Source organism: Diadema antillarum, unplaced genomic scaffold, assembly GCF_040938485.1.
Source record: "Diadema antillarum isolate AM-2024a unplaced genomic scaffold, OU_Dant_1.0 seq00001786_RagTag, whole genome shotgun sequence".
Classification (NCBI taxonomy): domain Eukaryota; kingdom Metazoa; phylum Echinodermata; class Echinoidea; order Diadematoida; family Diadematidae; genus Diadema; species Diadema antillarum.
The window spans coordinates 43,199-59,562 of record NW_027272464.1 but is presented as its reverse complement, the minus strand read 5'-3'; the positions used below and the strand labels follow the sequence as shown (position 1 = coordinate 59,562).

Sequence of the window (16,364 nt, the reverse complement as noted above, 5' to 3'; positions counted from 1 at the left end):
TTCTTTACACCATCTTTTGGATACAAAGACAATGGAGGTAGTTCTGCAAAAGGTGGGTGGTACATTGTATCATGAGGCAATGGAGTTATCCAGCCCAGAGGGTACCAAACATTCCCTCATCAAAGTAGGAGAATATTCCAACGAGCAATCAGGGAGATACTTGCGTGTTTGACATCATAATGGGCCAGAATAAATTCCCCAAATCAGGGAGGCTTATCATTATCCTCTTGTCTGGATGTGAAGAGATATTCCAGTTTTTCAGGGAGCCTCCTCACAGAATTAGGGAGGGTTAGGAGCTCTGCAAACGGGGATGGCCACCTGCTAGACACTGCTCACAGACTCCTGGCTGGAGGATCCTGGGTTGGAATCCTGGCTGTCCAGAATCTTCCTCTTCAGCTGCTTGCTCCCAACGGCTGTAGCGAGGGTGAAAAAAAAACCACCCAATAAACATGACCTTTCAAGCACATGTGTTATTACCAAAATGATGCACATAATGAGATGGGCAGCCAATGCAATTCTGCTACAATCAAATACTGAATGCAGATTGTCAGTGTCTGTACAAAAAAAGAATTTTCAGTGCAAGTTTCACTGCAAGCAGTTTTTGTTATGCCAGGAGGATGTAGATGTACCAGCAGTCATTTACAAAGCATGTTAGGAAAAATTTTGATCAAATATATATACAAGAACGGTTCTAGGAACAGTACCCCCTGGAAAACCACCCTCCGGATAACTACCACCCGGATAATTACCCCCCAGGACAATTCCCCCCTAGGGCAACTACCCCCCGGACAACTACCCTCCAAGGGCAATTACCCTCCAGGGTAATTACCCCCTAGGACAACTACCCCCCGGACAACAAGGAAAAGTAGAAATTACGCGGTGCGTAATATATGTCCCCGCCGGAAGTAGCATTTAGTAGCAAAATGTACAATATAGGTAAAAAGATGAAGGTCAAAGGTCAAAGAAGTCAAAGGTCAAAATTCTATGTAGAAGTTTTGAAGCCCTCACCTAGTGCCATCACATAAAGCAAACGGAATCGAAATCGGGTTAGAAATGGCGAAGGAGTAGCATTTTGTAGCCAATGTACAATATAGGTAAAAAAATCAAGGTCAAAGGTCAAAGAAGTCAAAGGTCAAAATTCTGTGTAGAAGTTTTGAAGCCCTCACCTAGTGCCATCACATAAAGCAAACGGAATCGAAATCGGGTTAGAAATGGCGAAGGAGTAGCATTTGGTAGCAAAATGTACAATACAGGTCAAAAATCAAGGTCAAAGGTCAAAGAAGTCAAAGGTCAAAATTCTGTGTAGAAGTTTTGAAGCCCTCACCTAGTGCCATCACTTAAAGCAAACGGAATTGAAATCGGGTTACAAATGGCGAAGGAGTAGCATTTTGTAGCAAAATGTACAATATAGGTCAAAAATCAAGGTCAAAGGTCAAAGAAGTCAAAGGTCAAAATTCTGTGTAGAAGTTTTGAAGCCCTCACCTAGTGCCATCACATAAAGCAAACGGAATCAAAATCGGGTAAGAAATGGCGAAGGAGTAGCATTTTGTAGGCAATGTACAATGTAGGTCAAAAATCAAGGTCAAAGGTCAAAGAAGTCAAAGGTCAAAATTCTGTGTAGAAGTTTTGAAGCCCTCACCTAGTGCCATCATATAAAGCAAACGGAATCAAAATTGGGTTAGAAATGGCGAAGGAGTAGCATTTTGAAGCAAAATGTACAATATAGGTCAAAGGTCAAGGTCAAAGGTCACAACTGAAATTCTGTATAGAAGTTTCAAAGCTCCCATGTAGTGCTATCATATAAAGCAAACAGAATCAAAATTGGGTTAGAAATGGCGAAGGAGTAGCATTTTGAACATTTTGATCACACACGGACGCACACACGGACGGACACACGGACGGACGGACGGACGGACGGACACACGGACACACGGACACACACACGTACGGAGCCCGTTTCATAGTCCCCTGCTCGAACTCGTTCGGCGGGGACAACTACCCTCCAAGGGCAATCACCCCCCAGGGCAATTCCCCCTTAGGAAAACTACCCCCTGGATAACTACCCCTCGGATAACTACCCCTGGATAACTACCCCCTCGGATAACTACCCCCTGGATAACTACCACCCGGATAACTACCCCCTGGATAACTACCCCCCGGAGAACTACCCCCTGGATAACTACCCCCCGGAGAACTACCCCCTGGGTAACTACCCCCCCGGAGAACTACCCCCTGGGTAACTACCCCCAGGATAACTACCCCCCGGATAACTACCCCCCGGATAACTACCCCCCGGATAATTACCCCTCGGATAATTACCCCCCGGATAATTACCCCCCGGATAATCACCCCCCCCCCCCCCCCGGATAATTACCCTCCGGATAACTACCCCCCCCCCCCCCCCCCGATAATTACCACCAGGATAATTATCCCCAGGTTAATTACCCCCCTCCTCCGATAACTAGACCCCAGATAACTTCCACCCGATAACTACACCCTCCGATAACTTCCCGAGGATGATTACCCCGGATAAGCAAGCCTACAACTCCCCCTCCCCTATAACTATCAAGACGAAAATTACCCCAGGACAGTGCACCACGCCAATTACCCCCTGGGTAACTACCTCCCGGGTCATTGCCCCCCCCCATCTTACCTTTAATAAAAAGAATATCATTACTACAGGAAACGAAGTTCTTTGTATTATTTGCCAGGAATCACGGAGATGCCATACTGATACATCATTTTATGAAAACAACATCTTAAAGATTCACTATTTGTATCGTTTGCACTTAGGACAATTTATGTAAAAGCTTAATTTCTCCCTCTGTATTTTGACTCTATGTTCATAAAAAACGAAGCTGTCCCTTCATATCCTACCCGGTAATCCAGTAAATGTCAATGCCTTTAACCAAACTATTTTCGCTAAATCTGTATTTTCTTTTACTGTTCCGAAATTTCGGATTTCTCTTGATAGTATAGTATAAAAGAAGTTTTAAGTTTGAATGCCTTTACCATTGAACTAAAGACATTTTGAAGAAATGTTACACTTCAGAATGAGTTAAACTTTTTGCAATATTTTTTAACCACAATTGTCTATCGTTTACCACAACTCCATGTAACACTTCTTTATTTTGAGGAGCTTATATCTCATGCCTCACGTGCCCTGGTTTTGACCCATCATCTTCCTCTTCCATCTCGCTTTTCTCTGTCCACTGTGAAGGTAGTCTATTCCTGTCATTCATAACTCACCTTTCCTCTTTCTCTCATTACAAGGGATTTATCTCGTGTGTGTTCATGTGCAGTGCACTCCCGTTAAAACGAAATGCTCAGGACCGGCAGTTTTTTTTGTTTTTTTTTTCGTTTTAACGAAATTTCGTTGTAACCGAACAAATATAATATGCAATGTATAACGAAAAGAAGGAAACCACGCATAAAAAATTTTGTTTGTTGAATCCTCATCATACGCTGGAAAGCTATGTGAAATGGGAGAATACCTTTTTAATTTCGTTTAAATATTACATTTTAAAAAGAGCATAAAGTTGTTTGTGTTGTCACACAGGTGTAGAAAATGACGGTGTAGGATTTGGTTACAGTTCGCTATTCCAAAGGTTCTTTTCTTACTAAAGTACGTTACTCCGAAGACTCCTTATTCCGAAGTTTCGCCATTCCCGGATTCCGATGGTTTGTTTATGTGAAGGTTCGCATTTCCGCAGAATCATCATTCCGAAAGTTCATAATCTAGATCAAAATAATATATTGTTCATTTTCCGAAGGTTCGTTGATCTGAAAATGAAATGAGGTTCGTCATTCTGAAGGTTTATAAATCAAAAAAAAAAAAAGGTTCACTAGTCAGAAAGTCCGTTGTTCCGAAGGCTTTTTCATCCGAAAATGAAATAAGGTTCGTTATTCCGAAGAAATTTTGTTAATGAAAAAAAAGATGAGAAAGGTTAGTTATTTCGAATATTTATTTATCTTAAGACGATTATAAAGATTGCAATTCTTAAGTTTTGTTAGTGTACTCTCCTTTTTCCACCATGGATTAACGATACTTTTTGTAATGTTCCGATTAACGAACGTTTTGAATTCCTATCATTTTCGGACTAACGAACCGTATAAGAATAAGAATAAGGACCATATTTTATTATCGAATTAACGAACCTTTGGAATAACGCCAAAATGTGCTTAATAACAAACCCTCTTTCATTTCCGAACTAACGGACATTTAGTTGTATCAGAATCTGTGTGTTTTGTATTAAAGGACTTCGGAACAATGAAACAAACCTTATCTGAATTCAAATTATTTTATTACAACAACGCAAGTTCCCCTCGGAAACTGTGCGTGATACACGGAGTGAACATTTAATGATGCGTTCGCTCATGCAGAGACGCTTTAATAATGCTTGTTCCGCTACGCATTTTCGAATGCGATCCGCATTTCGTTATAACGGAGCGCATTTCTTTTGTTTTCTTTGTCAGTGGCGCTCAGAAAAGACTTCGTGATAACGAAAATTTTGTTATAACCGTCTTCGTTATAAGCGAATTTTGTACCATAGACTTTAATGGCGATAATTTTGGGACCAGAAGTTTTGCTTCGTTATAACGAAATTTCGTTATAACCGTGTTCGTTGTAACGGGAGTGCACTGTATCTTTATTTGTGTACTTCGTCTCTGTCTTAATTTGCTTTCTTTACATTGTTTCATCAATTTTGTAACTATTTTACTGTTATACCGTTAACGCTCATTTCAGAATTGCCCTACTGCATTATTGGGCATATTAACAACTAGTATATCAAGGATGTGGGAAGAGATTGTCACCTCCTTGGTATGATCACTGCAGAACATTACCTCCCTTGACAATTACTCCTTATCAAAATTAGGCTCCAAACAATCACCCCTCTTACAATAACTCTCCCCCAGAAAATTACGTCTCTCATTGTTATTTTCGAACACATTAGCTATTTGAATTGAAAAAAAACCCAACATTTTTTCATATCGTCTGGTTTTGGTCGAGACCTAACTTCAGGTTTTAAACATCTTTTGGGTGAGATAATTAGAAACCCCTTACGAAATATTAAAGAGCATGTTATTCCAAGAAGGATTCAATTTTTTGAGAAAAAAAAATACTCTTGAAATGGCCGGGATAAAACAGAGCAGCCCTATAATGTAAAAAGGATTCTGTCAACTACAACTCTCCCTAGATCTATTCAAAAAGAGGGTGCAGGACAAAAGACTTCGTTAACAACTAGGGGTGTTTTGTAAAAAAAAAAAAAAAAATACAGTTAAACTCGTAATATTTTACTCTTTCTAATGAGACTAACTTATATTTGAACTGGATTTCCTCTTAAAGCGTCGAGAACATTTAATTTGAAAACTAGCACAATTCTACTTGTATGTAAAACAAGCTGTAATTTTACTCTCATGACAGATTAGGGCACCTTTTGATAAAAGTTGCCAGTTATGACATCTTGTTAGTATCTAATAATTTCAATAAAACCATGGGTTCTGCTTGATTGATAAGCTCGAGTCACTGACTTGTTACCATGGACCTGCTTTGATCGACCTACAACGATTGGTAATTGTGTGGAACTGACAGCTTGTCAGGACTGATAACTTTCATAAAACCGTGCCCGGATCCTATCATAAATTATGGCTTTATATCGAAGAGTCCCTCGCTAATGTTAAGGGAATATGAATTGCAGTGAAATCAACTCTCCTTTTCTTATGTTTATCGTCTATCATGTGTTATAACGGTAGAAAATAAATGACAAGCCAAAAGAGTGATGACAGTGTAAGAGAAAGGTGCATCTTCTGATATGGTGTTATGAACTTATGGAAAATATACGACGGGTGGTAACTTTCGGGGGGGGCGGGGAGGGAGGGTTGTCCAGTAGGTAAGTATCAGGAGGGGCGGGGGGGGGGGGGGGGGGGTTCGGGGTATTGTTAATTGGGGGGGGGGGGGGGGGTAGTAATCCGGGTGGTAGTTATCCTGGGGGTAGTTATCCGGGGAGTAATTATCCGGGTGGTAGTTATCCTGGGGGTAGTTATCCGGGGGGTAGTTATCCGGGGGGTAGTTATCCGGGGGGTAGTTATCCGGGGGGTAGTTCTCCGGGGGGTAGTTACCCAGGGGGTAGTTCTCCGGGGGGTAGTTATCCAGGGGGTAGTTATCCGGGGGGTAGTTATCCAGGGGGTAGTTATCCGGGTGGTAGTTATCTGGGGGGTAGTTATCCGGGGGGTAGTCATCCAGGGGGTAGTTACCCAGGGGGTAGTTATCCGGGGGGTAGATGTCCTAGGGGTAATTGCCCTTGGGGGTAGTTGCCCTAGGAGGGTAGATGACCGGGTGGTAGTTTTCCTAGGGGGTAATGGACCTGGAGGGTGATTGCCCTGGGAGGGTAGTTGTCCGGGGGGTAGTTGCCCTAAGGGGGAATAGACCTGGGGGGTAATTATCCGGGTGGTAGTTATCCGGAGGGTAGTTGCCCAGGGGGTAAGTGCCCGGATACGTACAAGAACATTTATGATCATGTGATAGCATCACAACTGACTGTATTTTAACCCGCTGAGGAGGAGCCCTTAGTATACTTTGGCAGGTGTCTATGGGAAATGCATGTTGTAGCAAAATCAGTCCGTCCTCAACGGGTTAAATCTTACTACAAAACACTAGGAGCCCTGAATATCAAACTTAACCCTAAAAAGACTGGGCTATATTGGTAGCTCGAAAAACTGGGGGGGGGGTTTAAAGGGCCCCCCTTAAGATCTCGGTTGTGGATCGCGCGATCGCTGCGGAAATTTGCAAAATGGTAGTGTGCGATGTAATCTACAAGATCGTATATCTTAATTTTCCAAAATAGTGTTTCTTGATTTTATTTTGATTAATTATGCTAATTTATGCGAGAAATCAGACTCTTTGATCTAAATCAGTAAATAAAGCTCCAAAAGTGCTCATTTTTGGTCTAATTATTCTTTGTGGCATTCTTAGCAAATGCACTTGAAAAAAAATTCGGTATCAAAATTAATTTCTTATTTATTTTATTGTTTTATGTATTTCTTATGTATTTCTTTTTTTCGACCTTTCATTTTTGTTGTTTTTTTAACAAAATTTGTGGCAGACACTTTTTGAAGCATAATACTCCTAAAACAAATTAATCTTAGCCACTGAGAGTAAAAATAAGCATATTTATGTGAACCATGTGAAAAAACTCAATTTGCATTGACCTTGTACACAAAATCACATTTTTGAGCCATTTTCGGTCTCACGTGCATGTACAAAAAGTTATGTAACTTCAGAACCGTACCCCCGGGCATCACAAATTTGGTGTCAAACTGTGCGGGAAACTCGAAAGAAAAAAGTCATAGAGCATCGCGGCGAGAGCATTGCGTGTTGCAGAGTAATCGCGCGAAATGTCGAGGGGGGCCTTTTAGGCCCCCCCCCCCCCCCCCAGTCGTTTTAGGATTAAGGTGAAACAGCGTCATCAAAGAAACACATAATGTTCACTGACATCCAGTGGCCTCTGGTCTGTCATAAAACTGAGCACATACTTTAGACATTCTACATTGCAGCAAATAAATGCAGGGCGACAACCAATCAAACGTAGAAGCATGAAAGTCATGGCTGCAGGAAGTGCAGTCATTCCACGTTACGATAATCGCAAACTTCTCTTGACGGTCAATTCTTTCTGAAAACGGTTTGTTCCCTTGTGACCCGGCGCTCTTACCTTCAACATGACAGACCTCTGCCTCCACCCCAAGTCCCAGGAAGAAGTCCAGCCACAGCACCTGTTTCTGAGAGAGCCGATCACCGGGACCTTTGACCTCTACTACCTGCATGGGAGAAGCATTAAATGGAATGGATGTTCTAATATGCCTGGACAAAGATGCTACTCTTGTTTAAAACAAATCAGAAAATCTTCTTCAGTCTATTACAAGAAGACTTCTTCATGAAAACTTACACATCATGGACTGTGAGACAGGAGGGTACTGATTTGAAATCCATTCTGAGCAATATTAACCTATCTGAACCTGTGTGTCTCTCACAGCATCAACCTCTTCTACCGAAGTATGGATTACCTATTATAACACTATGAAAGCAGAATAATTTACAGAGCAGGGTGATCCAGGGGAAATGAGAACTTGTCAAAGAAACACACACATTTTCACACACCCCAATACAAGTTTACATACCAACATACTGGCACACACAGACAGATACATGCTACACAGAAGGCACACGCCTCTGAGGGTGACCACAGTTGATTCAGTCACTTTGAGAGTGGTGGCCAAAGGTGGTTTGGGTGCTGGAGGGTTAATGCCCATCTGGTTTTCATTAGATGCTATTTGGTAGGTAGGACATAAGATGAGGGTACAGTATTCCCTGTAGCCTGAATTTTCTGTGTGAGTACTATTTTCATCTTTCCAGCATAGTGAAAGAGCACTTGACTTACCTCATTCAGAAGACAGGGGCAATCATATTACCCTTAAAGGGTGTGTACAGTTCTGGTCGAGGTGTAGATTTAGCTTTTCACATTTTGCGAGATATTCAGAAACCACTGATGTAAGGGGGAATGCAGTTCTAAGGGGTATCAAAAGTTTATTCGACGAAAACCGGTTTTGAAATGGATGAGATATCCAAAAACAAGGTGAAACGAAGAGATTCTAATAAAGTTGTGGCATGTCGCCTTTTATTATTAGCACTTTCTTTGGATATCTCAGGTAATTTGAAAACCAATTTTCATCAAATAAACGTTGAATCCTTCTTAAAATTACACACATGCTCTTTCACATTTCATAAGAGGCTTTTCATTATCTCACTTAGGAATGTTCAAAACATGAATCCCTACCTCAACCAGTACTGTACAATCCCTTTAACATATGTCGGTAAAAAGTTGGAAGGAATGAGTCCTTTTCATGAAACAAATGAATTCCCTTCTCATTTTCTGAATACCATCCTCCAACTGCAACATCACAAATTGTTGGAGTCCACTCATCCAACAAATGATGACACATGGATTTAACCAAAACTATTTTAAAATATATATAACTTTTTAACAGATTTTCCTCAAACTTCATTTAGGTATAATATTTATATTTCTGCATTCGCTGAATCCACATGTATATTTTGAGGTAAAATTCCCCTCTGATAAAGCTGTTAAACATTTGCACCATCATATTATCATTGGATTCCCAACAATACACGACAGAGGAATAGCAGACTATCACTAGAGTGAAATTTAAAAGAATAAAAGATAAAGGAAATCCTTGACTCACTCTAAATATGTGCGTGTCAGGATTCCACATGGTGAGGTCCGGCATACCACCCCGGCAGTGACGGTGGTCCCTCAGGATGCGTTCGGCGATGGCGCTCAAGACAAGTCCCCCGATGCAACTGATGAGACCCTGGTGAGAACAACATTGCGATATTATACATCCCTTGAGTGTCTCAAACACAAGACATATATTACATGCCTTAGGTGTATTCCCATATAGTTGTCAGACTAACAATACAGCAGACTCCCCCATTATAACTAAGTCCTCAGGACCAGCAGTATTCTTTTGATATATCGAAATTTTGTTACAACCGAACAGTAAAATATACAAAGAGAAAACATGATAATTTTGGGACCAGAATTTTTACTTTGTTGTAATGAGAATTTTGTTATCACTCTGTTCGTCATAACGGGAATACACTGTAATAATACTGTAGAGGTTATCACTGTATTATCAATAAATATCATTTGTCAAATCAATCACAAAATGAGCACAGTACAGACCCACACAGAATCTCAAAACACAGGACACAACAGGCTAAAGAATAGACATACAGCATGAGGAATAGATTCAAGAAATTTAGTAAAAAGTTTATTCCTATCCACAGACCTTACATACATTACATTCTACTTCTTATTAAGTAGATTCTCTAAGATCACAAGAAATACTGATCAATTTCACATTTTCAAGTTTCTAGCTGTCACAGAATAGAATATTTACTACATCCTATATAAACTAACCTTGGCATGATTAAGATCCTTAAAAAGCTCCCAGTTGACCCCTACACAAAGGTCACCCTCATACTCCAGCCAGTTCCTAGCCAGCATGGCCTCCAGCCGCTCCCGGTCAGCCTCCCTGATCTCCGTCAGCTTCTGCTGGATGGCTGCCATCCGGTTCTTGAAGAAGTGGTCTGTCCGCAAGTCTAAGGGTGCGGACTGGGAGGGGGATGGGGAAGTGGACAACAAAAAGGTTATTAAAACAATTCATGAACATCATTTGATTCTTGCTACACACAGGTGCCCAATCACATGGAGGAAAATCAGATTCAACCTGTCATAGACTCAGAAAGATTTAACAATGGCATATATATGCAACAGCTATCAAATGGTGATCATAGCATCTTTACAAGAACTCAGCAATGCATAGAGTGTTAAATGCACATTGGAAGCAGCTGTTTGTAAAACTTGCCATAACCAAATTAATCCATGGTGGATATACAGAGTTTGACTTCTACAGCACAATGATTTCACTTGCATAAACCACATCAACCCCCCCCCCCCTTTTGGGGGAGGGCTCAAGCACACATATGATGTACTCATACATTCACACACTTCAGAGCACACACCCACAGCGGCACATCACACAACACACATCCCATCATATACAGAGAAATCACTTCATTTTCACCTGATATGGGTAGCAAAAGACATCAGGAACACTGTTATCGAAGACGATCTCCCAGAACAAGATGAAGACCAGAGTACTGTACGTGCTTCCTTCTCCATGAACTCCTGTTGGATGGGTGACATATCAAAGGGGAACATAATGCACAAATCTTCAACATGTATTACCAAAGCACAGGTGCCTTACAACAGCCTCTACTGGTCACTAGATAGCTCAAATATATCATCTCAACAATATCAAAATCAGAGTGCTGCACAAGGAACGTGCATAAAATTTGAGGGGAGCACCTAATACGTCACACATCTGAATGATTACTTGGTTACACCAGCATAGCTCACACTAGTCACCTTCCTCTCACTGTTACTTTGGGATTTATCAGGTAAACTGCTGTTTTCAATGTAGTGTGGAATTTTCCTTTCAAACTCGAGCACCACAGCTGTAATCAGACTGACAGCGAATAACTGCTACAGAGCATATTATTCCAAATATCTGATATAGCGAGAAAGTCCAGATAGCATCTCTCATTTGCGAACCATTGGAGATGTCTCTGTCAGGCACAACTGCAATACAATTTTGAGTGACATCTCAGCAAGTGGGGTCATCAAGAAGCTCTTCAACTCTACATATTTTTTGCTAATAATTGGATATCCACATATAGAGTTAACTTTCCACAAAAGGTGACAGGAAAGATTAGTCAAGTGCACAACAGAACTAAAAGTCAGATGAATATAAAAATGTCAATTTTTCATTCTCACTGCCACACCAAATGGCAGACCAATCAAGAATTTGACACAGCCCTGACATAAGTGATCAGTCTTTGAGCATCCAGGAGCAAATAGGGAGCTTGCAAGAGGGGACCCATCCCTGTTTAACCCGTTGAGGACGAGTCCCAAGTATACTCAGGCAGGTATCTATGGGAAATGCGTGTTGTAGCAAAATCAAACCGTCCTCAACGGGTTAAGATTTTTCCCAGGCTGTGGTTTGCCAACCAAGTCCTTGGTTATGCCCACACTAACCTTCAGTGTAACCCTGCTGTTTGTAGTGCTCAAGGGCTACCTGCTCCACACTACACACCACGATGCCTTCGTCAGCCTCCGTCTTCCCCTGATAAGAGCTAATGAAAGTGTTCCTCACTCCTGGTCCATGGTGGGGGAGGACTGTTCCTTTGATCAGTGCCTGAGGATAAGAAGTTAACATTATCAACTGTTTTCTAAATAACTGTATAAATTTTTAGCTATCCCTCTGTAATAAAAAGTACACTGGTTATTTTATCAAAATCAGCCTTGCTTGAATTAACATCTTAAACTAAAGAAAAATACTAACTGTCAAAAATCAAATTAAGGTAACAACATATTTTTTTAATCTTGAAATAATTATGTGAAAATACAGCATTATAAACTTAAAAGGAGAACCCCATCATTCTTTTTAAATGTGGACTATACTAAGAAAATAAATTCATGAGTAAATATTCCAGCCTTTATTGCTAAGTATACATTTTCAGGAACATCTCCCCATGCCCATTCTATGTGGGGAATCCAGGGTGAGGGGTGGTGTGTGTCATGACTGTGCAATACAGTCAGCAAGGTGACAATTACTCGGCTGTAACCCACCAAATATTCTGTGACACAGCTATATGTGAAAATCTTTCCACATGCCCCTATTTGTCCAAACAATTTGCTCTCCAAAAACATATATGATTTATCTACATCCATTAGAAATCCACATTGATGAGATTCCAAAAATAGCATTTTTCAATGCACATAGATGTGATGTGCAGTAGGGAATTATCATAATAGATACTTCTTAGAAGAGGAATTCTCGGAACAAGATGGGGATTTCTCACCTTGGGTAGTTCCCTTACGTCGTCAAACTGGAATTCACTGGCCCTGGCCGCAAGATCCTTCTTTTTCGACTTGAGGATTTTCTTGGCACGCAGCTGTAGGGCCAGCCGATGACCTGTCCTGACATATGGGTCAGCCAGTCCTTCTTTGATGCAGTCCAAGGACTTCAAGGCACAGAAAAGAGATGGCGATTTATACTCAATCAATCTGTAACCGGATTTATACTCAATCAATCTGTAGCCTCCTAAGCCTACCACATACTTTTCAAGGGAGCTACATGTATTCTGATTTACTAACTAAATGCACTTTTGGAATATAGCATATTTTCCTCTTTTTATATACAAATTACTGACTTACATCTTTCAATACGGCTCTTCCGCAGCGGACATTTCAGTACCTACTTGTGGTTACTACTGCATATCACTGCATAATGGATAAAGCATTACACTTCATGCAACTGAAGGCATAATCTTAATGCTGATTTGTCATCACCACTTACTGATACATATTAATGTGGTTTCCTGCAACAGAAATTCACTGATACCCAGATCATCACATACATCTGTTACTCTGTAGAATGAATGAGGCCATAGACTGCAAAGTGCATGGGCTTTGCTGTACCAACACTGCTTCTGCTGGATGTCAACTCCTTGAAATGGACTTCCACAGGACGTTATCGAGGCCAGTACCATCAGTACCTTTGTGTCAAGGGCCTCGAGAAGGGAATAACATCCCAGCCAACATTATTTTTAATTCATTTTCATTTACTTGTTTATCGGTTTTAGGTAATTATTTACCCTCAACAAGACTAGCCAATAAGTGACAAATGAAGGCAAATTACTGCAACATGAAACGTCAACCTCTTTTAACTCTTCATGTGCCACGTTCGCACGTCCGACTCAGTCGACGGCGTGCCAACTTCACACGTTCTGCTCAAACCCACAAACCCGCCCAAACCGATCGATAAATCCCCAAATGCCGCTGTACAGGGAAAGCGTTTCTTGAGATTCCATTCCTGTCACATGTGGCTTGCATTTTATGTGATGATTGGCTATCAAGTGGTGTTCCCAACTGGATTTACGAGTAAATTATAAGTTTCAGGCACTGTTTTGTGTGCAAAAGTCATGCCTTTACAATATATAATGTACCTACTGGTCATTTAAAAGAAGAATGGTCAATGATTTGTCATACAATTTACACAAAGGAAAGCTTGGCATTTTCTCTATGCCTTTGCTCATTACATGACCACATGACCAGGGTAATAACTGAAATCTATTGAATTCACGTAGATTTCAAAAGCAGAATGTTTACCAAAAAGCATGACTACATTGCTGTCTCAGAATAATGTGGCACACAGGGGGGTTTACACCATGGCACATAAAGAGTTAAAAGAGACATGGTAATCAACACGTTGATTGCGGTCACCCACCAAGGAGAAGAAGAGGAAAAATCTCACCTCATGCTGCTTCTTGCAGTGCTGGTCCAGATTCAGTGCCAGTCGGTCCCACCACCCACCCCTCCTGTCCGGGCAGTAGACCGTCTGCTGGAGCATGGAGCGCAGCATCTCCACTGCCTCGCCATAGCGACGCTGCTTCTGCAAGATGTCGACTCCCTGGTACTGTATGTGCGTGTATACCCAGCCCGCCGTGAAGCAGCGAAGAAATGTCCGTAGTGATTTGTCTTGTCTACTTGTTGAAGAAAAAGCAAGCAAACAAACAAGAAATATGAGGGAAACAAAAGTTAACTTCACATTGTCTACATGATACTCCTTTATTCTCTTTTCATGCAATCATAAAAGACATCATGTACATGTGTACAAGTGAAATAACACATTCCTCTACACTGCTTCACCATTTTTTATTCACAATCGAAAATATATTTCCAAGGGTGTTGCAATGATGTGCATATCTTATAACATCACAATGTACATATTGATGATCATAACCACCACTGCAAGTTTTCACGAGCAAAGAGGTGCTGCCATTTAAGGGTCATCTCATGCATCAAAAGAATTTAAAACATTTAGCACCAGAAGAGCTGTGACAGACACACATCTTTTATCATAGCAAGCATAACACTTGTGTCTACAACTTACAGGATGGTATATGCACAGTTCTAGTGATTTACATTTTCACTTTTCAATGTCTTTACTGTTGTATTTCTGCATATCTCCTGCTTGCTTCACAAATACATAACAATTTAGCTTAAAGTGTGCTCTCAATCTACATGTATCTGATGCTAGTGATAGTGATACTAAAGGTCTGCCTCTTCTACCAACCGCAGTATATCTTCATCCTTGAGAATTTCCCCTGCAGCAGCTGTTGCTGACGTCTGTAGCCTCTCTGCTAGGTCAAAGTCGTTGATCCCGAGAGCATCTGCGATATCATTCTCGTACTGTAAGGCCACTTCATACCTGGGTTTGTTTGTTGTTTTTTTTTCAAAAATGAGGATATTGATGCTGGTTTATCCCATGTGAGACATGCAAATCCACACACCAGTATTTTTTTTCTCCTGTTTGAACAATTAAATTTTAAAAATTGGTTATGTACTACCCACATAAATCATTTTAACATAGTGAAAGCATGGGATATTTTAAGATCTCTATAAATACACACCAACAGGATTGTTGTCAAGATGAGGCATAAAAGCATGAACAAGATTTGTCATCAGATTCTGGAGAAAAGCTTGCAACACATTAATTAACATGCTCATAGATATGGGTGGCAATAGGCAAGTACCTCAACAGATCTTCCCTGGTGGCAAAGAAGCTTCTACTTCTGTTGACAGTGTAGACAGGATAACTTACTCTGCCCATATTCACAAGTAGCTCCGTTTGTCTATCAAGAGACAGATACATACAAAAGCACAAACATAATACACAATTTCGTACAACAATGCCTATTACGTAAACGAGGTCAAAATCAAAGTGGAAAAACAACTTCCTTTATAATCAGCAATATCAGATTAGCTTCAATTATCACACACTGCAAGAATTAATTAAGAGAGAGAAAAAAAGGCCAACATTACTTTTAACCCGCTGAGGACAAGTGCCGAGTATGCTCGGGCAGGTGTCTATGGGAAATGCGTGTTGTAGCAAAATCAGTCTGACCTCAACGGGTTAATACCACACAAAACAGATATGATCATGGATTTCCACACAACCCTCCCCCCCCCCCAAAAAAAAAATAATAATAATAATAAAATAAAAAAAAAATAAATAAAATAAGCTGTAAGGCTCAAAATCAATGAAACTGCATTAAAGAAGACATAAACAGTATATGTTATATACTTCAGTGTTTTTATCATTATGAATTTTGCAGTTGATATAAGATATGCTATAATTATGATGTTTATCAGTTTTATAATGTTAGCAAAAAGAGCCTCTTTTATGTCTTATATGTCATTTGAATGCTGTTTATGTAATTGTATATTGTATACTTTGTTTTGTAAAAAGCATGTGAACAAAACAAATATCCATGATATGGACAATAAAGACTGAAATAAAATGAAATGAAGTCAACAGAAGTTTAGGAAATACACAATTCTCACAAATGTTACATCTCATAATGCACATTCACAGTATATTGTCACCAAGGTGGGAAAGTACTGTACGAGCTGAAATTTCCACGTACAGATATTTTCGCAAATTGCTACTTGGAGGACATTTTCGTGTGTTGTTAATTTTGCAGTTGCGAGGGTCTAACTGAACTTTCAAAGGCGATTCGCGAAATTTGCGAAAATAAAACCACCGCGAAAATTTCAGTTCATACAGTAATGATTTTTCTCCTGAAAAGGAATACTTCAATATGACTCTCGATCACACATTCAACCATTCATTTAATTATCTTTGTATAATGTACA

The 16,364-nt window shown here is 40.3% G+C and overlaps 1 protein-coding gene across 1 annotated transcript in view; it reads right to left on the bottom strand.

The window, feature by feature from the left end:
* The window catches only part of LOC139712278 (fanconi-associated nuclease 1-like), a 28,434-nt gene that overhangs the window by 901 nt on the left and 11,169 nt on the right, over positions 1–16,364 (bottom strand). The window contains exons 6-15 of the mRNA XM_071624118.1: positions 15,242–15,340; positions 14,782–14,916; positions 13,960–14,188; positions 12,506–12,667; positions 11,679–11,838; positions 10,666–10,769; positions 9,999–10,193; positions 9,259–9,387; positions 7,710–7,815; positions 337–413 (exon numbers count right to left, since the gene is read on the bottom strand). Coding sequence (XP_071480219.1) covers positions 337–413; positions 7,710–7,815; positions 9,259–9,387; positions 9,999–10,193; positions 10,666–10,769; positions 11,679–11,838; positions 12,506–12,667; positions 13,960–14,188; positions 14,782–14,916; positions 15,242–15,340 — 1,396 coding nt within the window. The remainder of the gene's footprint in view (positions 1–336; positions 414–7,709; positions 7,816–9,258; positions 9,388–9,998; positions 10,194–10,665; positions 10,770–11,678; positions 11,839–12,505; positions 12,668–13,959; positions 14,189–14,781; positions 14,917–15,241; positions 15,341–16,364) is intronic.